Raw genomic sequence first — 24,324 nt, 5'->3', positions numbered from 1 at the left:
ACAAGATAGTTCCTTTTTGTATTTCTTTTTATTCCACAATGGATTAGAGAGAGTTTGTAACAGAAACAATAAAGGATGAAAACACTAAAATTAAAAAATCAGGGCCAGTGGGAAAAGGACATTAAGTAAATCAGGGTGGAGATGAGGGAGAAGAGGGCCAGGGATAAACAAATATATATATTGTACATCAGATGGTTACATCTGCGCTGAGGAAGAAATAAAGCAAGGTCATGAGAATAGGGAGGAGGAAGGGCATTGCCCTTTTATGGAATAGTTAGGGGAGGCTTGTCCTCTCCAAGAGGGTAACATCCGGATTAAGACCCGATAACTAGTAGAGAGTATTCAGTGATGAAGGACCAGCAAGTGCAAAGGCCCTGGGGCAGGAGTGGCCTTACCACGTTGAGTACAGTGTGGCCAACATGGAGAGATAAGGGGCAAAGCAGCAAGAGGAAGGAGGGAAAGGGCGAGTCTCCAGGGCTCTCAGGTTCCTCTCTTCTCACTACTCACATACCCTCGTGATTCTCCAGTTTCCTCACCTGTCAACTGGGGATAATGTTTGTTCTTCAAGCGTTGTGAAGTAGGAAGTTTGCCCTTAAAACCCTCTCCAAACCGCAGGCTCAGGGACCTCCGGCCACCTTCGCCAGAGCCTACTCTCAACTGGCCATCACAGTGGGACTTCAGGGAGACCAGGTTTCAACCTAGATGGCAGATTTTCTCAAGCTGATGTTTTGGGGCTGGATTGTCGGAGGGGGGGGGGCAGTGGGGGAGGGGCTTCCCTGTGTGTTGTTAAGACACGAGTAGCATCCCTGATTCCCATCTACTGAATGTCCATAGAGTCCCCCCAGGTCTGACAACCAAAAGTGTTCCGACATTGCCAAATGTCCCCTGGAGAGCAAAATGGCCCCTGGATGAGAACGACTGAGCTAAAATTAAGAACCAAGGCTGTGCATGTTCAGGCACCAGCAAGAGGCTGATGGAAAAGGATTGGGGGCATCAGAGATTTTTTTTTCCTCTCAAATCAGAATGTGTCTTCAGCTGTTCTCTTTGTTTAATTTCCCTGTGGCTAGACCACAGGAATGTTCTGGAAGACAGTGTTGGGTCATACTTCCGAGTCTGACTGCTTGCATAGGAATCCTGGCTCTGCAGCTTGCTAGCTCTGTGACCTTGGGCAAGTTACTGAGCCTTTCTGTTCCTCTGTTTCTCCTCCATACACGGAGGATAACAAAAATACCTGCCTCCTGGAGCTGTTGGGAGGATCCATGACATAATTCATGTAATGCTTAGAACAGTACCTAACAAGTCTTTGCAGGACAGGTTCCCTGGGAGACGGAGATTTTGTGTGCAGGGAATTTCTTGTGGGGGGTGACTTCAGGAAGTATACCCAGTGTGGGAAGGGGTGGGGCAGAGCGAGAAGCTAGGCTTCCTGAGCTTGTGGGGACAGGAGGCATCAGAAGCCCTGGAGCTAAGACGACTTTTCAGAGTGGTCCTGAGTTGGAAGGTTGGATGCCTCAATTGGTGAATGTGGACTGCCGCACCCCGCCTACCCTGGGAGCAGGTGTGACTTGGACAAAGGGGGCTTTACAATGGAAAGAACAGTTCCCAGGGAGGGGCTCAGCTGAGTGGAACTTTAGTCCTGAAAAGGGAAGGGGGGCTGGGAGGGAGGCAGGGCCCAGAGTACTTACTGGCCAATATTGTGGGATTAGACTTCGTTCTTTCTTTCTTTCTTTCTTTCTTCCTTCCTTCCTTCCTTCCTTCCTTCCTTTCTTTTTTTTTTTTTTTTTAAAGATTTTATTTATTTATTTGACAGAGAGCTCACAAGGAGGCAGAGAGGCAGGCAGAGGGTCAGGGGAGGCAGGCTCCCCAGTGAGCAGCCCCAATGTGGGGCTCAAATGCCAGGACCCTGAGATCATGACCTGAGCCAAAGGCAGAGGCTTAACCCACTGAGCCACCCAGGCGCCCCTGGGATTAGATTTCAACAGAAGCTAAAGTGCTTTTAAAACACCCTGGACAGGGGCGCCTGTCCTGCCAAAGTGTGGAGGGAAGCATTTCTGAGCAGCATGGGGCTGGAGAGGGCTTCCTGCAGGGGCTGAGTTCTCTCTGCCTACTGTGATCTCTGTCAAATAAATAAAATCTTAAAAAAAAAAACCCACAAGTCAGAATGGCTAAAATTAACAAGTCAGGAAATGACAGATGCTGGTGAGGATGCGGAGAAAGGGGAACCCTCCTACACTGTTGGTGGGAATGCAAGCTGGTGCAACCACTCTGGAAAACAGCATGGAGGTTCCTCAAAATGTTGAAAATAGAACTACCCTATGACCCAGCAATTGCACTGCTGGGTATTTACCCTAAAGATACAAACGTAGTGATCCGAAGGGGCACGTGCACCCGAATGTTTATAGCAGCAATGTCTACAATAGCCAAACTATGGAAAGAACCTAGATGTCCATCAACAGACGAATGGATAAAGAAGATGTGGTATATATACACAATGGAATACTATGCAGCCATCAAAAGAAATGAAATCTTGCCATTTGCGACGACGTGGATGGAACTAGAGGGTATCATGCTTAGCGAAATAAGTCAATCGGAGAAAGACAACTATCACATGATCTCCCTGATATGAGGGAGAGGAGATGCAACATGGTGGGTTAAGGGGATAGGAGAAGAGTAAATGAAATAAGATGGGATTGGGAGGGAGACAAACCATTAAGTGACTCTTAATCTCACAAAACAAACTGAGGGTTGATGGGGGGAGGGGGGTTGGGAGAGGGGGGATGGGATTATGGACATTGGGGAGGGTATGTGCTATGGTGAGTGCTGTGAAGTGTGTAAACCTGGTGATTCACAGACCTGTACCCCTGGGGATAAAAATATATTATATGTTTATAAAAAATAAAATTTAATAAAAAATTTTTTTAATTAAAAAAAAAAAAACCCACAACACCCTGGACAGAATAGAAATTACTCCTAGTCTGACAATGCCCCATGCCCCTCCCAATACCCTGCTTATCCCAAATCTGCTCTCTCTCTTTTTAAATATTTTATTTATTTTTGAGAGAGAGAACATGAGCAGGGGGAGGGGCAGAGGAAGAGAACAGAGGGAGAAGCAGACTCTTCACCCAGCTGGGATCCCAAAGCAGGACTGGATCCTGCCACCCTGGGATCGTGACCTGAGCTGAAGGCAGACGCTTAACCGACTGAGCCACCCAGGCACCCAGCCTGCTGTCTTTTCTTGCTCTCCTAGGACTAGAGCGGGCAGGTTGATACCAGACAGGCATGGCCATTCCCACTCCCACCAGCTGCCCCAGCTGGGACAAAGACCAAGACAAGGTCACTTGGCCTGCCAGTGCTTTAGATTCTTCTTTGGTTTGTTGGGAGTGGTACCGCCTCCCCAGAGTGAGGAGAGAGGATTGAATGGGATGCCACATGGCCATGGTTCTCAAAGTGTGGTCCCTGGGCCATCAGGACTGGCTGCCCAACCTGGGAACTTGTTGGAAATGGGAATTCTCAGGCCCCATCCCAAATCCACTGAATCAGGAACTCTGGGGAAAAGTTCTAGGAATCGGTGTTTTGACAAGTCCTCCAGCGCTACTGCCGCACCCTCAGGTTTGAGAGCGACCTGTGTGCGGGACAGCACTTAGCTCTGAGTCTGGATCCTGGAAGGAGCTGTGTCAACCTCAGTTGAATCGGATTCTGCCTTGAGGTCGGGTGCCTGGGGGCAGAGCGCCACCTGCTGGTGATAGCCGGTATGTGCACACATAAGGAACACACATACGCCCGCGCGCGGAAAGCCCCTCTGCAACCAGAGCAAGTTAGCCAAATGTCCTCTCCTCACTCCGCTCCACTCGCCCTGGAGAAATCTGGTTAACGAGAATGTCGAGGGCAGCTTTCAAGGGCCAAGAGAAGTCACTAAAAGACACCAGCGATGTGTTTGAATCAGTGATAAGGGAGGCTCCTGACCAAGGGTTTAAATGTCAGACACACTGAAGGAAAAACGAGCAAACTGCAGACCTCCTTCCTCCACCCCGCTTACGCACGGGCTCCCACTGGAGTGACGGAGCTGAGGACAGCCTTGATGACTGACAGTCATGGGCGAGCAAGAGGGGCCACCGGTGATCCTCGGCCAGCAGTGTCCTGTGTGATCACTTACTCTATTGGACTACCCAGCTCTGCTGGGTGGGAGAACTTTGTATTCTGCTTTATATTCCAGCTGGGTGTGTGTCTCCTGAATTGGACTGCAAGCCTTTATGTCTGGCTCTTTGGCTTGTACTGAGTGGCACCCCCTAGTGGTGTTGAATGGAATTGATGGGGCTTTGTGCTAACCTTAAGTATTTGCAACAAATGCTGAAGTTTTGAGCCCAGACAGGGAAAGATCCAAGACAGGACAGAGATGAGAAAGAGAGAAGGAGAGAGAGAGAGAACAAGCGCAGGAGCCTCCCAAGCCCTCTTTGAGTGGCTCAGAAAATGAGCTAGGTAACAATGATAGGAAATGGCAAGGAGATACATCTCTGCGGTTAGGAAAGGTAAAAGCATTCCGGAGGCTCAGATTGTGGAGAACCCGGGCAGAAGAAACTCAGTGTTCAAGAATGCGCAGGGGGCATCCTGCCGAGAGCTGGCTGTGCCTGGCCTCCGAGAGCAGCGCTAGGGGTCAGGGGGATGAAATTGAAAGCAGCAAGGCCGGCAAGGCTGAGCTCGGCGCTTCGCTCTCTGCTAGACCCAGAGAACCCCATGCAGGTAGTTAGGGGTTGAAGGAAAACAAGACCGCCAGCTAACCACAAGGCTTTCCTCTTGAGGGAGGGCTCTCCGGGGCAGAGAGGGCCAGAGAGCAGGACCTGTTCCTTCTCATTCTCTGGCCCATATTTGGCAGAGCCTTTCCCATGGGTCCCCGTTGCACAGGTGGGAGAAGCCGTGGCTCCAAATAACATTACCGGAGACTAAAGGACATCAAAAGAGAAGTTAAACAGAGTGAGAGCCCCCTGGATGGTTGGGGCCAGCAGCTCCAGGAGGCTGGCTCACTCAAAGAGCCACCTGATATGAGGGCCAGCTGCCAACCCTCACCCTGGCCCTTTATAAGGCTGGTAGCATCACCTCCTAGCCCTTCCTGTCTCCACTTAGAGGGCAGCGCGTCTCAGCCTTCCTGGCAGGAGCCATTCCAAGGCACCCTGCCACCCCTGCGATGAAACCCAAGAACCCCCACCTCTAAAACCATAATTTTGTGCCACCTGAGAAACCTCAGCATTAGGTCAGGTGACACACCACTAGAAATAAGAAAGTTATGTGGTCCCTAGTCTGTGGGAGACATGATCTTTGCCCTCAAGGAACTTAAATAGTGCTTGACGGTATTCGATTAAATACTAACATGGATTCATTCAACAAACGTATGTTTAGTGCTCCTGCCAGTGCCAGGAGCAGCGCCAGATGCTGGGGATACCGTAATGAATGAGACCAGCAGTCCTTGTGTTCTGGAGCTCCCCAGCTGCAGGGGGAGGGAGACATGGAGCAGGTAACAGCCATGTGAGGGGACCAGGAGGCCTTGGGAGCCTTAGCAAGAGCCGATGCAGCCTGGGGGGGTGAAGGGTGTCTGAGCAGAGCTTGCAGGGTGAGAAAGGGCCAGGCAAGGGAAATGGGTGCCAAAGTGTGGGGGGAGACACTTCTGAGCAGCATGGGGCTGGGGAGGGCTTCCTGCAGGGGCTGATTTCAACTGGGCGTTGAAGAGCGAGTCAGCCTGAGGAAGTGGAGGGGACAGAGCAGCCAGGTAGGAATCAGCATTTGGGGATGGTGGGGCTGTGGGTCTGGCTGAGAAGGAAGAAAGGGCAAAAGAATCCCTTTTCCAGAGGCCGAATTTGAGTGGCTAGCTAGGCATCCACCTGGAAATGTCCAGGGGGTTCTTTCTCATTAGAAACATGGACCTCTGGGGGCTCCTGCATGGCTCAGTTTGTTGGGCATCTGCCTTCGGCTCAGGTCGTGATCTCAGGGTCCTGGAATCGAGCCTCATGTTGGGCTCCCTGCTCAGCGGTGCCTGCTTCTCTCTCTCCCTCTGAAAACTTCCCCTGCTTATGCTCTCTCTCTCTCTCAAATAGAAAAATAAAATCTTAGAAAAGACAAGACAAGAAGAGAAAAGAAAAGAGAAAAGGGAGGGAGAAAGAGAGAGAGAAAGAAAGAAGAAAAAGAAAGAGAAAGAAAGAAAGAGAAAGAAAAAAGAAGAAAGGAAGAAAGAAATGGGGACCTCTGGTGTGGAGAGGCTCAGTCTTCCAGAGAAACTATGTAGAAGAAAGACTAGAAGCCAAGGTGAGCATGTTGAGACACTGGGGTGGGGGAAAGGAACCAGCCTGGAAGACAGAGAAGCCCATAAGAACACATTCTGTAGAAGCTCAGAGAATGGTTCTCCAGCAGGGAAAGGAGCGGCTCCTCTGGGCCAAATGTTAGCGAAGTTTCTGGGGCTCCAGGAATTAGAGGGGAGCACAGGATTATATACATAAACAAGTGAGCGTTCATAATGCACTGTCTTGGTCTCTACCCTTCTCCCAGCACTGCTGCTTCTCTCACCTTCCTGCTAAAAATATCCCCCAGAGGTCCCAACCCCAGGTCTACGGCAGCTGGCCATCCCTACATTTGTGGAGGGAGGAGGAGGCCCAGGTTCTCTGCCTAGTATCATGGGCCACCCGTGCTGGACAGCTATGATGGGATGCCAGCATTGCCTTTCAGTGATGGAAATGAAAGTGGCCATGGGCTGCTGTGGGTAGGCAGGTGGGGTGTGTAGGCAGGGGTAGGCTTGCCTGACAGCTAGGCACTGAGGTCGCTTCTCTCCCACACCTGCCGGTCCCAAGTCACCCCTATCCTCCAGCTTCCCACAGAAGGGAAGGCAAGACTCCTTGGGAGTCAGAGAATCCACCCCCCCCCCCCACTTAAACGAGAGGAAGCCTGGGAAAAGCTGGGTTCCATCGGGGAGGATAGGGATGTCATGTACCATTGACGGCAGGTCCCGGCAGGGCTTCCCAGAGAGGCGGGGTTCTGGCCACTGGGGTTTGGGCCACACCCAGGGAGCTGCTGGGAGGTTCCAGAAACCAAGGTGCAGCCAACCTGATCCAGGAACACCTGTGCTATCCACTCCAATGAACGTTTTCTGGCACCAGAGTACCTATACCCTCCTTAAACCCTCCGGACCCCTGCTCTGCTAGGAAGATAGGAAGTTTGGGTGGTGGCTTGTGGGGGTGAGGGATAATGGGCAAGGGGATGCCACGAGAAGGGAGGCCGCTATAATGAGGTTCGCGGTTTGGAGGCAGGTGGGCTCTTCTGAGCGACTCACTTTTCTTCTTAAAGCCTTGATTTTCTCACCGACAAAATGGAATTAGCAGTATTACAAGGCCAACACGTTTCAGAGGACTGTCGTGAATAAACAGAGAACCAGTGAACTTCCCAAGCTGTCAAGGTCAAGTGTTGCTGGTTTCCAAGACCAGCCAGTGTTGCACTGGGAATTTTCAACCTGAAGTCCATGGAGCCCTCATTGGAGGAATTCTGTGAACTACTTGAAATAATGTGTAAAAATGCACATGGTGGGGCATCTCTCCTGGGTGAGGAGCCATAGTTCTCAGCAGTTTTTTATTTATTTTTATTTTCTTCTCTCCCCCAGCCCCCCAACCTATCAGCAGGTCTGGGACCCACATGCGTCTTAGGTCTGTCCCTGTTGTGTTTCTGATGAGTTAGTGGAGACCCGTGGTAGCATAGCTTGTCAGACACTTAGCTTGTCAGGCCCTGGTCCCCCACCCTCCAGATCAGAGAGGGGTATGCAGCCAGAGGCAGAGCCCCAAGTCCTACAGGGAATTAGGGCCCCTGTCCTCTGTGTTACCAGGATGAGGGCCTCCAATGGAAGGGCAGGAGAAGGACGAAGCCCCAGGCTAGGGGAGGCCCAGGAGGCCTAGAAGCAGGAGCTGCTGAATAAGTGAGTCATCCTCCTGTCTCCCCAGCCCCCCACCCCACCCCCGCCCCCACACCACAGAAGACTCAAAGGAGGAAATACAGCTCTTTCTGACACGGTCTTGAGATAAACACTCTCGTTGTGTTTCGCGTCTTCTGAAAAAATTGGAGACACCATGTCAAAGCTTTAAGAGAAACCATGAAAGGCCCCACACAAATGTAAGGGAGTCATCGCCAAAAATGCAAATTTATTGAGCAACTACTGACTGCCAGACACTTTTGGATGCTTTGACGAAATGGGCATAAATGTTACCGCTTCAAGAGGCCCGCCCTGACCACCCGATTAAGGTAAATCCACTCCTCTCCCCAACCCTCCGGTTATTCTCACACTCCCTGTGCCTTTCCTTCCCACCACTTATTATACTGTGTGATGTTTCTGGGTGTTGTTTTTATCCCCTCTCTCCTCCATGAGACTGGCCATGGGCAGGAGTCATGCGTATCCATGCTGAGCACAGTGCCCACCGCCCAGCGGTCCCTCAAATACTTGTTAAGGAACACGTGACTGTCTCTGATCTTCATAGCAGTCTTGTTAGGATGGCATTATTATCCTGCCCATTATACAGAAGAAGAAACTGAAGTTGAGAGAGTCAAAGAGACTTGCTTAAGGATACACTTTGTTGCCACCACACTTTAGCTCTGCTCCTCCTCCTTGAAAGAACAACAGGCTTAAGGGTCAGAAGAGAAAGTGTGGCCCCAGCAAAATGGCTCACGGGTTCAGTCGCCACCCCGTGCTCAGCCTTCCCCAGCTGAGCTCTTCCAATCTCTATCACACCCAAGTAGCTCCAAGTCATCAATCCACAGCCAGGAGCTGAGGCCAGTCCAAACTGGCCTGTTTATTTCCCAAGTCAAGTGACAGCCAGTCCTTGCCCTCCCTCTGGGTCAATATACAGCTGGGAGTCCCATCCCATTCCTCAAACCTGACACAGCAGATAAATTAGGGAAGTCTTTTATAAAACATCGTACAGGGAAAATACATACGTATTTATAGGGCCAGTGCTGGTTGGGGTGGAGTTCCCTTCTTGAACACAGGGAACCAGATCCTGCCCCATTAGGGTGCCTGTGCTCTCTTTCCCTGAACTAGTTCCCCTGCTGTCCCCACAATCCGGTACCTGGCTGGTTAGCTCAAGTCCTAAAGGTCCAACAGCTTGCCCCCCAAGGGCACCGCTTCCTGGCTGCCCCCACCAGCCGCTCGCGTGGTGAGTCACTCCCTGCCCTTCCTCCTTACAGGGGTGGCCCGCCTTGGCCTGGCCCCAGGAATTCCGCCTCCGGAGGGGAGAGGGAAGGCAGACCGAGGAATACTGTTTCCTGATACGTATGGGAGATATACGTCCTCCAAACCAGGACTACTTCGGAAGTGGATGGGGGTCTAATTCACAGGCAAAGAGGCATAAACCCACACTGCCCAGGCAAAAGACAAATGGTCACCCCACTGACAGGTCTCCCCTGCTCTGAACTGGCCCTGTCCTACCACTCTAGACTTTCTAAAACGCACTCCCGGTCAGCAGCAAACACCTCTCAGATCCCAGTGCCCATCTCTGCAGCCTCCCACTCTGTATCTCCCAGCATCTTTACTATGCATTTTAAAGCCTCCCTAATACTGGGGACCTATAGTGTTGGGATTGGGAAGGGTGGCTGGTTAGGATGCCCCCACCAACTCCCAAATGGGTTCTGGCTGTATTAGGCCTTTGGTGTCAAACCCCCAGGCCTTCTGGCTCCTTGGGCCCAATCCCCCAAATCATGGCTGCCTGGATCTGAGTAGGAAAACAAGACTTAGTCCTCTGTCTCCCATCCCATACTTGCCAGGTCTTTTCTCCCTAGGCCTCCCCGAGGTAGCTAAGGGCCAGGGCCAGTGAACCACTGACCCTCCTTATCCCCGCCCTTGGCCAATGCAAAGAATTCTGTTCCAGTACCTTCTCCACACCTTGTCCATGCCTATTCCTGATCCCACCTCAATGAGGCTTCTATGCTAGGAACCCCAGGAATCAGCTCTTGGGGTGGCAAATGGTGGATTGAAATCAACCCGTAGTTCCCTGCACCCCTAGCCGGATGGAGCTGGGTCTCAGCCCTCTGGGAGCGCCAGACAGCCAATTACAGCCACGGAGAGGGACGCAGTGAGTGCCCCACCCCTTGCTTTTAGAACCTGCTCAGTAGGCCTGCTTGTCAAACCGCTTTAAGTAACTCTTGCTAAAGCCAACAGTACCAGGTAGGGGAAACTCAGGCTCCAGGCCCTTAAAGGCGCCTCCTCTCCTCCCTCCTTCTCCCTCCCCTCCCTCATGCAGTCCACAAGCCACACCAGTGCTTCAGGAGCCAGAGGCCCACCCTTGATCTTTCTCTTGCTTCTCACTCGACATCTGTGTTTGGGTAACAAAGACTCCTCCATGTTTAAGTCTAGACGCCTAACGCCCGCCACATCCCTCCCACCCCCACAAAAACAAGTGCCCAGATCTGGCCCCTCGGAGTAGAGCTGAGAACACCTGGGGCTCAGGACGGGGCTTGCCGGTGGTTCCCCGAGTAGGCATAGGAGATGGGATGGCGGGTCCCAGGCCTCACGGTGAATGTGTTGATGGGGCTTCCATAGTGGGGGCTGCTGTGGGGAGACCTGGAATGGGGGAGCAGGAGAGAGGGAAGTTAATATTTGCAACTAGTTAACCAACACCCCTCCCATCTTCCTCAGGGCACGAGAGAAAAAGATACCGCAGGGCTGTGGTATCTGTCCACACAAGCCTGGGGGACAGGGTTGGACCGGGGCGACCAGTACTGATTCAACAGACACTGGGCTCCTCTTCCCAGCTAGGTTTGGCTGGCCACAGAATAGTCCCTGATTCCCTTCTGTTCAGAACTCTTCACTCCTATCCTGGGTCTGGATCCTCTGTGGGAAATCCCCATAGGCAAGGGCCACTCAGGTCTCCCCCACCACACCACTCTTAGCCCCAATCCCTGAGTCTCTAGAGAATGGGAAAGAGGAGACAGAAGAAGGGGAGCTGGTGGGGAAAAGCAGGAGGGTAGGGAGAGAGAAAACAAGGGAGATGGTGGGAAGTAAGTTAGGTCAGGCAACCGCTAACATCGCTCTTTCCAAGTTAAGCACGCTTCGTGTCCCTTTCTCTGCCCAGAGAGCCAGCCCAATGTCCCCCCACCCCCGATGGTGTCCGGGGCCTACTGGGCTCCTCTGGGGCCCAAGGGCAGGGCTCCCACTCACCCGGGTTCTCACCCAGGGCTGCGTTTCTCGCCCCGCCCCCAGCTCACCTGCTGGCCACAGGGGTGAAGCCGTAGTCGCCTCCAGGCGCCTTGAACTTGGCCTCCCCGCGGGCTGCGCCCTCCATGGGCAGCCTTCGCGCGTGCAGGCCTCCGGGGAGCGCGCGGCCCGCCGAGTTGACGCGCCGCATTTCCGGGCCTCCCGGTGGCGGCCCGAAGCAGTTTGGGGAGCTGAGGCTGCGGCCGGTGCCGCCGCGAGGCTGCCCGGGGCTGCGGTGGGGCTCCCCGACATACAGGCGCTTCTTGATGAGCGACCGGCCCCCGCCCGAGAAGCGCTCCAGGCCCCCAGACCCGGCGTGGTGCCCGCCGGCCGGAATGCGCGAGAAGCTGCGAGGCGCTGAGGGCTGCCCCAAGTTTGAGAATTTGTTCCGGGGAGGGGATCCCCGGCGCCCCAAATACTGGAAGGCCAGGGCGGGGGGCTCGGGGTCGTTGCTGAACTCTGGCGGCGGCGGGATGACCTCAAAGTGGAACTCCCCCACCTCATCGTCTTTGTCGTTGTTGTCCTTGCAGGAAGGGGAAGGAGGGGACGAGAAGGATTTGGGCAGCACGCGGCCCTGGGGGAGGTTGGAGGATGCTGGTCTTTCCCAGGCCACTGGGGCGTGGGGCTCTGCCTTTGTCCCATTGTGCCTGAGGCTTGGTGCCGTGCCCTCTGGGTGTCCGCAGAGCTGGGGCTTCCCCTGACTGGGTATGGTGGGCTGTGCCCGTGAGGCCAGCTGAGTGTCCTTCTCAGACTCCTTGGGCAACTTGGGGACCACAGTGAAGGAGTTGGGCCGGCCCTCGTCGTGGAAGATGCTGTCAGAGCCTGCTTGGGCCTGGCTGCTGTGGCCCCGGAGGCTCCCGGGCAGGGAGGACCGGCTCAGGGCCAGCCCTCCCGGCCTCCCCTTCTGGGCCCTCTGCCTGGCGGCAAGGAGCAGAGCCATTGGGGAGCCTGGCTGCACCACCTCCCCGGTCACCGGATGCCTGAGGAGTTCGTTGGCAGGCTGGGCCGAGGTGGGGGGCTTGGCTGGCTGTCCCTGGGGCTCCTTCTCCTCCTCAGGTCCCCCTGACCTGTGGGCTGAACCTGTGGCCAGTGGTGCCATCCCCACGGCAACCTCATGGCTAGGGCTTTTCTGGGTGCGATGGAGCTTGTAGAGGAATGTCACCTCTTCCCCGCCAGGGGATCTCTTTGGTGAGAAGGCTGGAGCTGAGAGGGCTCCTGGGGTAAGAGGCTTACTGGGCTCTGTGGGGCGCCCTTCTGCCTCTAGCTGGCCGGGCACTGTAAGTTCTTGAGGTCTGGGCTTCTCCCACTGCCCAGCTGGGACAAGGTTCTCTGTCGGCTGGGGAGATGTGGTGGGCACAGGTGGGGCTGCAGATGGTATGGCAGGCCCGGGCCCGGGGTTGGGTGGTAGGGCTGGCCCAGGCGTGGCCTTGGTGGGTGTGGCTGGCCCAGGCATGGCCTTGGGTGGTGTGGCTGGCCCAGGCGTGGCCTTGGGTGGTGTGGCTGGCCCAGGCGTGGCCTTGGACTGAAGTGGTATGGTTGGCAGAGGGGTGGTGGATAGAGAGGGGAGATTCTTGGCCACGGGCTTAGAGAAGTTGCCATTAGTCCCCCTGTTTTCAAAGCTTCTTCCCCCTTCTAGTTGAGGCTTGGGAGGCAGAGACCCTATGCAGGGCTTGGCTTCCTTCTCTGCTGAGGAGGAAAAGCGGGCCTCCAGCTCGTTGCGGATCTGCCGGACACTGGGAGCAGGGGACTCTTGGGGGATGTAGTCCACGGGAGGGAGGGTGAGGCTGGTGGCAGCCCCCTTGTCAGGCAGGCTGCAGGGACTCTTCTCAGGGACGCTCGGGAGGATCTCCTTCTCTGGCGGGCTGGGGCCCTTCTTGCCCTCCTTTTCCTGGGAGGCCACCACCATGGGGCCAGCCCAGTGACTGAGGACTCGGTCCTCCCTTTTAGAGCCACAGAGATAGGCTGCCAGTTCACTCCGCAGCTTTTCCATCTGGCTAGGGTCCCTCCAGTCCACAGGTGCTGAAGAGGCTGCGTCCTCTGGGCTGGGGGGGTTCAGTTTGGGTTTGGGAGCAGGGGAGCTGGATGGGCGGCTTTTCCCAAACCCGGAAGGCTGAGGCACCGCCTTCTCAGCGGAAGGTAAAGGAGGGGCAGCTGGGGGAAGTGGTGGTGCAGGGGGAGGTTGTGGGGGTGCGGGAGAGGGCAGGGGAGGGGCTGGTGGCAGAGTCTCAGCCTGTTCCTTAGTCCAGGACTGGCCCTGGCCCAGGCCGGGGCTGGCCGGTGCTGTAGTCCTGAGCTCCCCTGAGTGGTCTGCCTCAGGGGCACGGTCTGCGTAGACCTGGGACGCGGGGCGGATGTGGAAGCTGGGAGGTAGTGGGAGTCGGTGGGGGGCTTTCTTGGTGGCCCCTTCCTCTACAGGAGTCGCCTGTGCTTCCTGAGCTGGGATGGATGAAGTCCTGACTGGGGTTGGGGGAGGCACCTTGAATGAGCGTGGGAAAGTAAGGTGGGGGTCTGGCTTGGGCCCCAGAAGGCTCCCCTTTGGCTCAGCTGGGCTCTGGGGGGGGGCTGGTTCTGGGGGTCTCTGGCTGCCTTCCATTCAGCGCTACCTCCGATTTCCACTTGGTGACACCCCCAGGAGCAAAGAGGCGAGTCCCTGTCATGTGAGGAGATGCTGGGGGTGCTGGGGCTGGCAGAGGGGGTGGGGGTGGGGGTGGGACCAGAGAGGCCAAGGGTGGGGCAGGAGGAATGAAGTCCGGAGGGGTGGGTGTGGATGGGGAGGAAAGGGTGGAGAGAGGGGCTGGGGCCCCCAATACTGGGGGCGGGGGTGGGGCCATGCTGGGTGGGGGTGGGGGTTCCAGTAGCAGGGGAGGTGGTGGGGGCGCCATGGAAGGTGGGGGTGGGGGGGACTCCTCTTGAGGTTGCGAAGCGTCTGTGGGTGGCCCTGGGGCTGGGCCTGGGGGAGGTGGGGGGATGAGTGGGTCCTGCCCATAGTGCCCAGGCCTCAGGTCACCCACAGAGCTGTACAGTCGGAGGTTGCCGTTGACTAGTGAGCTGGTACCTGAAAGAAGGAGACGCAAAGAAAAGCAAGGTGATGAAGCCGACCAGCCTTGCCCATCTCTTCAGGGTGGCACCCAAGAGAGTAACCAGCCGCTTCATGTCTTTCCTCCTGCACACCAGATGGGGGAGCAGCAATGTCTCCAGTCCCCTGAGATGTCCTGGGGGTGAGCTTTCCTTTCTAGGGAGGGGCCCCTGCATGTCCTGGCCACTGCGCCTGGAGCCTGGACTGAGTATTCCCTGTCTGCTGCACTCTTCTCTGCCCTGCTGTGTGTGGGGACTCCCTTATCCTCTGGCTACAGTTGGGTTGAGCCGATGGGAGCTGCTGGCAGAGGCCAGGCTCCCTTCTTGACAGGCCAGAGTCCACAAGGGCTGCCTTTCTGCCAGGTTAGCCCCTGTACCACAGCTCAGAGACAGGAGTAGCTCCCTACTGCTCCTTCGGCCTCTGGGGCGTCACCAACCACTTCAGTCCCCGCACCCTGCTCACACCCTTGTATGTCATGCCATCCCTCTATTAAACGCTGTGGTTATCCCCTTTGAGTTGCCATCTGTGTCCCATAGAGGCCTTGGGTGATACAAAGCCAGAGAGGCCAGGGTTCAAATCCCAGCTCTAGCACTTACTCAGATGTGTGACCTCAGACACACTAGTTAACCTTGCTGAGCCTCTGTTTCATCATCTATAAAATGGTCATGACACCAATGCTTACCACATAGAGCTGTGTGAGGCTCCATGAGAGAATTCATGTAAAGACCCATAAAGGGCTGATCATGGTGCTAAGCCCATAGTAGGCACTTAATGGCCAGTGACCACTGTGATGGTGACCACCTGCGCTTAACCTTTCAAACTGTGAGACAGTGAAAATAGGAGAAAAATGGGAAATCAGGGATCAGGGGATCAGAGGCAGGGGCCTGGAGACTTTCTCAGTAGGGGTCTAGAGACCTCAGTAAGAAGTTTGGGTGAAAGACCCATAGGAGAGAGCAGGATACACGAGAAACTTCTGCTTTCCAAAGACCCTGAATCTCCCAAGAACCCAGCTTCCCAACTCACACAGAGCTTCTGGAACAGACGCTGGACTGTGGGGGTAGAATCAGGGTAGAGGTATGCAGAAAAAAGGTGACCTGAATACCCAGGCGCTAAGAGATGCCCAGCACCTCTGGCCCCAGCAGCTCATACCTCTCCCTTCTTGGACCTGGTCCCCAGCCCCCCCCACTCCGCAGAGTCTGCAGACCACCAGGATGCCCTGTTACTTTTCTCTTAGGGGCACCCATCCTCTGCTTCCCTGCCTCTCAGCTTCTAGCACAGAACATAACAAACCTGGGGAATGTGAGTCAGTTGTCTGACTTCAAGACAAAAAACATAGTGGGGGTGTGGAGAAGAAAAAACTCATTCACTAAGCACCCAAGTGGGACGCCTGGGTGACTCGGTTGGTTAAGCGTCTGCCTTTGGCTCAGGTCATGATCTCAGGGTCCTAGGATGGAGTCCTGCATCAGGCTCCCTACTCAGTGGGGAGCCTATTTCTCCCTCTCCCTCTCCCTCTGCCCCTCCCCCCACTGCTTATGCTCCCTCTCATGCTTTCTCTCTCTCTCAAATAAATACATAAAATATCTTTAAAAAGAAAAAAGCAGGGGCGCCTGGGTGGCTCAGTGGGTTAAAGCCTCTGCCTTCGGCTCAGGTCATAATCCCAGGGTCCTGAGATCAAGCCCTGCATTGGGCTCTCTGCTCAGCGGGGAGCCTGCCTCCCCCCATCTCTCTGCCTGCCTCTCTGCCTACTTGTGATCTCTGTCTGTCAAATAAATAAATAAAATCTTAAAAAAAAAAAAAGAAAAAAAAATCCAAGTGTTAGGAGCTATGATACAGCAGTGAAAATGAAACAAAAATGGTCAAAATGCTGGCCCTCCTGGAGCTTATCTTTTTTTTTTTAAAGATTTATTTATTTATTTGACAGACAGAAATCACAAGGAGGCAGAGAGAGAGAGAGAGGAGGAAGCAGGCTCCCCACTGAGCAGAGAGCCCGATGCGGGGCTCGGTCCCAGGAGCCCGGGATCATGACCTGAGCTGAAGGCAGAGGCTCTAACCCACTGAGCCACTCAGGCACCCCTGGAGCTTATCTTTTAATGGGACAATGAGACAAACAACAAACATAATACATCCGTGTACTAGTACCACATTAGCCGATGAGCAACACATGGAACACAACCAGGAGGGGTGCTGGGGTACGATTTGAATAAGGTGGTCAGAGCAGACCTCCCTGAGAAGGTGACAGCTGAGCAAAGAGGGAGTGAGGGAGAAAGAGAGTTGTACCTATGTGTAGGAGAAGAGCAGCCAAGGCAGAGCGAATGGCAGTGCAAAGACCCTGGGGTAGAAATGTGCCTGGTACTGAAGGGCAAGAAGGATACCGGGATGGCTGGGGCCATGTGAGACAGGGAGAGAAAGCAGGATGTGAGCCTAGGTGAGGCCAGACTCTGGCAGTCCTGGCAAGAGCCTTTGACTAGAGCGACATGGAAAGTCACGGGCACTTTTTGACCAGATGTACGACAAGAAGCGCCTAATGTCCCATCTTGTACTTCATTTACTCCTACAGAACAGAAATGGGGTTGGCCCCGGCTCATTCACAGATACAGAGGTGCAAGGGGTTAAGTGATTTGCCCAAGGGAGCAAAGCTAATCTGTAGCTGGGACTGAATGCCAAGTCCGTCTGACTCCAGGGTTCTTCCCCCACTTCATGCTGCCCTTGTCCCTGCTCTGACCTTGGCCCTCACCATCCTTTCTCCACTGGAAGCGGGCCTTAGCCAGCCTTGGCTCTCTTCAGCTACACCCCCGCCCCCCGACCCCACTGCAGCCAGTAGCCAAAAGGCCTACAGATTCCAGCTTTATCACCAGCCGGGGCGGTGGGCCTGATGCTTAGGCTAAGGGAGGAAAAAAGTTGGACAAGCCCCAAGCCCAGGGCCCTCTTACCTGTCACTTCTTTGTCCGCAAATTCTCCTGGGACAGAGGGGGTGGGCACAGCCAGTCCATGGTTTTCCTGGGCGTTCTGAAAGAGGGCAGAGAGAGCAGGGAACAGGAAAAGACAGAGAAATCTTAAGTTGCTGCTCTAGGAGGTCATTTTACTGCTCAAAAATCAGCAGTGATGATGAGGGTTTGTATAACCTTGTGAATATACTAAAATACAAAAAGGCTAATTTAAAAGGGTGAATTTTGGGGCCCCTGGGTAGCTCAATCTGTTGAGTGTCCGACTTTTGATTTTGGCTCAGGTCACGATCTCAGGGTTGTGGGATGAAGCCCTGTGTTGGACTCCAGGCCGGGCATGGAGCCTGTTAGGATTCTCTTTCTTCCTCTCCCTCTGCCCCTCCCCCTTCACATAAATAAACAAACCCTTCAAAGGCTGAATTTTATGTACAGGTGAGTCTCATTATTTGCAGTAGTTATTTGGTCTGTAAAGTTGCTTCAAACACTAAATTAGAAAATGTGGAATCAATGCCCCAAGGGAAACACAGGATTAGGTTCCTGCAAACTTCAGTCAAAGCATTTTCATCAACTGGTCAATACAGAACTTAGTTTCATGTGTGTTTCTGTTTAAAGACACCTTATTTAAAATATTCTTGACACGTTGACATTGAACTCATGGCCAACAGCACTGTAACTCAAGCCTGAACAAAGTTTATCTAACATTTGTATTTTTTCTGTAAGCATATCACAGCCTTCTTACACTTAGGGATGTTAGCACATCAGCACTATATTTGCGGGCCATTTTAAACAGTGAAATCACCAACAAAAAGCAAAGAAGTACAGGGGTGCCTGGGTGTCTCAGTGGGTTAAAGCCTCTGCCTTCGGCTCAGGTCATGATCCCAGGGTCCTGGGATTGAGCCCCGTGTTGGGCTCTCTGCTCAGCAAGGAGCCTGGTTCCTCCTCTCTCTTTGCCTGCCTCTCTGCCTACTTGTGATCTCTGTCTATCAAATAAATAAATAAAATCTTTAAAAAAAAAAAAAGCAAAGAATTACAAAAAAGCCAAGGCACTACAGAGCACAGGACACTTATTTATAGTATGAGACCCGAAGCAAGAAGGCAAAGGGTCCTGTTTGATCTCAGCTGGGACCGGGTACATCAGGTAACTCAGATTTTTCCTAGCTCTGCATGTGTCCAAAGTGTCTGGAGGATTGCTTTGGGAAGTTACAAATACATTTTAACGAGGTGAATTTGCAAATACAAAATCTGCAAATAATGAGAGTCGACTGTCTATGAATTATATCTCCATTAAAACAAAACGAAAGTGGCTTGCTCCCCCGTGCAAATCCATAAGTTAAAAGCCAAATGCTTTATCCAGGCCTCCTGTTCGCTCTTGGTTTTCATTAGGTATTTACAGAGAAGTAAATGAATTAAAAGTGGCAAACTGGAATAGTTCTAGCACTGCAGATGCCCTTCTGATCTTAAGCCTCACAAACCATAATGTGTTTACACAGCTGTCAGTTTGTACATACTATTTTGCATCCTATTTTTTTTCCAAATACACATTTCCATACATCAACAAAGTACACACCTGTGTTTTGAAGTGCTGCGGAGCATTTTATGGCAGCTCTCAAGGTCCTCGACACCCTGGCCTCATCTTTCCCAGCCAGCTTTTATTTCCCACTCAACATGACGGACCCATCCTGGATTCTAGCTTGACATCCCCCTCTCCACTACCCTTCCAACCCACACATGGAGTTCATGTTCATCCCTGAGGCTGCGTGTTGGTCAGGTTGCACCCCTCTCCCCACCCTTTATTTCTAACAATAATACTCCTTGCTCTATGCTCTAAACACATGATCTCTGTCACGCTACTCTATGAAGAAGACGATATCCCCATTTACCAGATGAGGACACTGAGGCTCAGAAGTGTTTGTTAAGTTGTCTACAGCCACACAACCAGTACTACCACACCCAGGTCTGTGGTGCTCGTGTTCCTCGGTATTTTGCTTCTCTGAAATCTCTCCTCCTTCAAGGATTAGCTGAGCCCCTCAAGGTGGATGGTAGAGTGAAGGGGCTAGGAGCACTGGCTTTGGAGCCAGACTGCCTGGATTTGAATTCCAGAACTACCACCTACTAGCTGTAGGACTGTGCTGGTCACTGAAGCTCTCTCTGTCTCAGTTTCCCTGCTTATGAGGTGGTGATAAAAATAGAATTTAGCTATTCTAGGGCAGTCGTGAGGTTAAATGACATAATACACAAAAAGCACTTCACTCCTAGCATGTGGTGAATGCCCGTTAAGGGGGAGTCCAGTAAACATTATTAGCAGGAGCCCTCACTGACCTGATGCTTTTTTTTTTTTTTTTTTTTTAATATTTTATTTGTTCATTTGACAGAAAGAGAGCACAAGCAGCGGGAGCGGCAGGCAGAGGGAGAGGGAAAAGCAGGCTCTCACCAAGCAGGGAACCCAATGTGGGGGCTCGATCCCAGGACCCTCGGATCATAACCCGAGCCGAAGGCAGCCACTTAACTGACTGAGCCACCCAGGCACCCCTGACCTGATGCTCTTCAGAGCGACCCGTAGCAAAACCCCTCAAAGGAAGATTTTCGTTTGCTCGATCGATATTCCCCTAGTTCCTCCAGTGAGATGTGGTCGACCTTGGAGCCCAGGGAGTATGTCCTATATAAGTCCCCCAAAGCTGGACACACAGTAAGCCATGTTGTTACTCACTGATGGGCTGACAGTGCTTACTCTGGGCTTAATGGCCTCATGGCTTCATATAAAAGATGGGAAGTTTAAGAAAGGTGTTTTGGAAATATCCATGAGACTCTGGGTTACCAAGTGCAATCTTGGAATTACTCTTTGCCTGTTTGGGGGCAAGAAACCACTCATCTTTTCATCCTCAAAGAATTCTGATGCTGGAATAGCCATGAGGCATCGTCTTTCTCCTGCCTCTTAGTAATTTTTTCCTGCCCTTACTTGATTCACACAGCCAACACACACCTGTTCTTCACATCTCTCAAACCCAGCGATCTGGACCAGGGGGAGGCACAGGGGCCAGCCAGTCCGAGGAGCGTCTCCCAGGACATTCTGAGACACACACACACCCCACTGACTGTCTAATAAACCTTCATCAAGCATGTTCCCTCTTTTGATGAGGTGGATTTTGATGAGGCGGAGGCCAGACCATCAAAAGCTAGGGCTGAGACTTCTGTTTACTCTTTTGAACATAATTGGAAAATAAAAAGGCATGGGGACTCAGCATAGAAGGTCTTGGATTCCATTCATGCTCTGAGTTTTGCCAGGGGCGTGACCTTGAATGAGGCAGTGACATTAAACCATCACTTCTGTACCTATCGTGTGCCGGCACTAACAGTTTTACCTACATCATCTCAAATCCCTTAACAGAGCCAGGGTGCAAACCCAGGCCTCCCAACTCACCTTTTCTACCGATCACCCATTTTCTTCACTTATGAAATGGAGATAATATTCCCTACTTTGCATTATGAGGGTGAAATGAGATAATATTCCTAACCCAGGAAATCTGTGTTAGCTGAAGGCTTCTGTCTCCCAATCCTCTCTCCTACAAAGGTGAAAAAATTGTGAACGATCAAAGCTAAGCTGCCTGGAATCCTAGAAACTTCTTCTGAGTCACCCGTGGTGCTCAGTACAATGAGGCGTGGAAGAGGAAGATGGACAGATTTTATGCACCAGAGGTCCTATTGCCCATCCCACCCTTTGATCTTCAAGAACTCTGGAAGCACAGTAGACTCCGCAGACCACAGGATGGAAGTCTGTCTCATGAGCGTCTTGGAGCAACAGTGCAGACCAAGGTCAGGCTTCTCAGGTTCTCCCCAGAGACATGGGTTGGGGGAGTCCCAGGACACGCCCACCACCTCTCTGTACTGCTTGAGATGCTGAGGCTCTCCACTGTTCGCCACCCTCGGGGCATGTCCCAAAGTCTAGCCTCATCCTTTCAGGAGCTCCCAGTATGGAAGTGAACTGACCTTGCATCCCCAAGACCCTGATGGCTCTGCCCTTTCCCGCTCACGCCCACACAGTCCCAGCGTGCTCACTCAGCTGTCCCTTCCATGGTTGCGTGTCCAGCCAAGGCAAATGCAAACTCATTTTCACCTTAGTCCTAGAAAAGCAGACCGGGACAGTGAGTTCCCTTCACTCGTCAGGGAGACCCAGGGAGCTGGCTGGGATGGGGCTGTGTTTTAGTGGGCAAATGCACCGGTGTAGACAGCATCCATCTCCATGAATGCTGAATTCCCTGACCTGCCTCCTTGAGCCTCAAAGAATGGAGGTAAAGCCTACACGTGAGCCCTAACTGCAATGTGTAATCCTGAATTGGACCCTGGGATGTGTGCCATGAAGAACATTGGTGAGGCAATTGGCAACAACATAAATGTCCGTTAGATAAAAAGTATCATATCAATATTAAATTCCTGACTTTGGTAATTGTGCAGAAAATGTCTCTGTTCTTAGGTTACACACAGTGAAGTATTTAGGAGTAGAGGGACACAAGGGCTCAATGGTTCAGGAAGAAACAGTGTGTATATATCAAGGGTGGAGGGAGCAAATAAAGCAAACGTGCTGAATGTGGGCGAAGGCTCTAGAGAGTTCTTTGGGCTATTCCTGTAACTTCTCTGCACACAGGGATTGATTGAAAGAAAAAGTTACTTAATGCCACTGAATTACACGTCTTAAAATGATTGCAATGGTTACTCTCATGGTATATGTATCTTACAATTAAAAAAAAAAATAAAAGAGAGGACCATGGAAAGAGAAGGGGCTAAGAGAGCCTCCGAGCTTCTCCATCCGCTGGCAGTCAGCACCTCACACCATCTTTCTCCCACCGTCTCCAGTACTCCCAGTCTCCGCAGTGATAATGGCAGTTGCTGATTTCCTAGCACTTACTCCGTATCAGGTATTCTTTCTGTGTTTTCTATCTCTTAACTCATTTACTTTCCACAACAACCTGATGAGATTGGTGCTGTTATTGCTACCTGCCTTTTGCAGAAAAGGAAGGACACTGAAGCACAGAGAGGTTAAGGGACTTGCCCAAGGACCCACAACTAGTTATAGATCCCTGTCTTTCCAGGTACCTGGTCATCATCCGCACACCCAGCTTGTCACCCGATTCTGCCAGGCACTTCCTACGTCTCTCTCTTCTCTCCATCCCCCGAGCTCACCCCTTCTTCAGTCCTCACTGTCTCTTACCTGGACAGACAGACAAGACTACCATCACTGTCTCCAGATACTTCCCTGGCCTCTGCCTCACTCTGTTCTTTATTATTTATTTATTTATTTGACAGACACAGATCACAAGCAGGCAGAGAGGCAGACAGAGAGAGGGAGGTGGGGGAAGCAGGCTCCCTGCTGAGCAGAGAGCCCGATGCGGGGCTTGATCCCAGGACCCTGAGATCATGACCTGAGCTGAAGGAAAGGCTTAACCCAATGAGCCACCCAGGCGCCCCTTCACTCTGTTCTGTAAACCAGATGCCAGGATGTTGTTTCTGAAATGCATCTCGAAGCAGGTCACTTCCCTGCTCAGAAACCTTCCACTGGTCCAGAAGATGAAACTGAAGCACTTTCACAGGCATTCGAGAACTTTCATAAGCTGTCCCCTCTGTAGTTCCTGCCATCTTCTCACCACCCTCTCCACAAACCCTGGGCTCCAGCTAGTGGTTCTCATCTTTTTCCCACTTCAGTGTCCACGGGGACCTGACTCACTCATGAGCAAGTGGGGTCCTTGCAGCAGGGATCCTCAGTAAGCCAGAGACATAATCTTCGAAGAGGCTCTTTAGAGGTTCTGTGGATGGGTGAGTAGGTTACAAAGGGCCCTAGGCGATTCGGTCACACCTCCCTCCTCCACCTCCTAAGAACCACTGTAGCTGCTTGGGATTCATTCCCGTGTCCTCTCGGGTCTCCACAGCCTTGTTCTTGCTCCGATTCTGCCTGGGATGTTCTTCTTTGCCTGGAAAACTCCTACTTATCCTTTAAACCCCAGAATAAATGCCCCTGGTCCACGAAGCCCTCCTTGGCAACTCCAGCCAGAGTTAACATCTCTACCCTGTGTGTCCTCACCCTATGTGCATTATTACCACAGCTCCCACTTATTAGGTGCCTACTATGTGCCATAGGCACCATCGTGAGTACTTGACATGGAGCAACCTAGAAAGTCCTCAAGTAACCCTGAGAGGCAGGTTATTTGTATTTTCTAGAAGAGGACTCTGAGGCACGGAAAGGCAAGGAACATTGCTCAAGGTCACACAGCTAGTAAATGGCAACTTCGGGATCTGCCCTCATGTTTTTCCTTGAGCACAGACGGAACCGGTCGTAGGTCAGTGTAGTCTCTGCTACCCCAGCCCAGCCTCCTTGTGGGTCAGGTGACGGCTACTCATTCGGTCATGCTTGGCACAGAATGGACAAGGCCGCAAGTTTGTTAAGTGAATGAGGGGAAGAGAGAATACAGGAACAGGAGCAGTGGGAAGGCTGCCTGTGTTCTGGAGCCAGCCCTATCACCAACCAAGCTGGAGCCAACTCACTTGTCTCTCCGGGCCTCTCTGCCTCTTCTGTAACCACTTGCTAAGTAAGGGTCACTTCAACCACGGTGCTCTGTGAGTCCCCGCCAGTAAGGTATCCTGCCAGTGACTCTGCACCCCCTGTGCCTTCTGCGGTGGCCTGGGTGCTCTAGGCCAAGCCTCCGAGACAGGGAGTGAAGACAGACGTCTGCCGTGGTCTCCAGATCGTTCTCTGTCTCCAGAGGGGGGAAGAGACAAGCGGGATAAAGGAGGAGTTCCTGAAGCTGCTTTCCCACAGGAGCCACAGGGTGAGGCCAAGCGGGCGGGGCTGGGCTTGAGGTCACGGCTGGCCTCAGTCAAGGGACTCTGACAGTCCAGTCCGGGGAGGAGCTGGGCGTCTGCCACCCGTCATCGCGCTGAGAAAATGACAGAGCCCCGGGCCCCGCGGCGCTGCCGACAGGAGCCCGCATGCGCCTCAGACTCAGGGCGGAGGATTGTGAGGCTCTTTGAGGATGGCAGCCCACGTCCACAGAGGGCCACACCGACCCGTGCGCAGAGAAACCAACCCAGAACAAGCAAAGGAGCCTTCTGAG

General features: G+C 52.8%; 1 protein-coding gene across 1 annotated transcript in view; it reads right to left on the bottom strand.

Annotated features, from left to right (window-relative positions):
• Positions 1-10,455: 10,455 nt before the first annotated feature.
• The window catches only part of LOC111147876 (chromosome unknown C6orf132 homolog), a 31,931-nt gene continuing 18,062 nt past the window's right edge, over positions 10,456-24,324 (bottom strand). Inside the window, 4 exon segments of the mRNA XM_022504140.1 lie at positions 10,456-10,573; positions 11,218-13,766; positions 13,768-14,261; positions 17,213-17,288. Coding sequence (XP_022359848.1) covers positions 10,456-10,573; positions 11,218-13,766; positions 13,768-14,261; positions 17,213-17,288 — 3,237 coding nt within the window.

This window comes from Enhydra lutris, unplaced genomic scaffold (assembly GCF_002288905.1).
Source record: "Enhydra lutris kenyoni isolate GAN:26980312 unplaced genomic scaffold, ASM228890v2 scaffoldscaffold17, whole genome shotgun sequence".
Lineage (NCBI taxonomy): Eukaryota > Metazoa > Chordata > Mammalia > Carnivora > Mustelidae > Enhydra > Enhydra lutris.
This window is presented reverse-complemented; position numbering and strand designations above follow the sequence as displayed.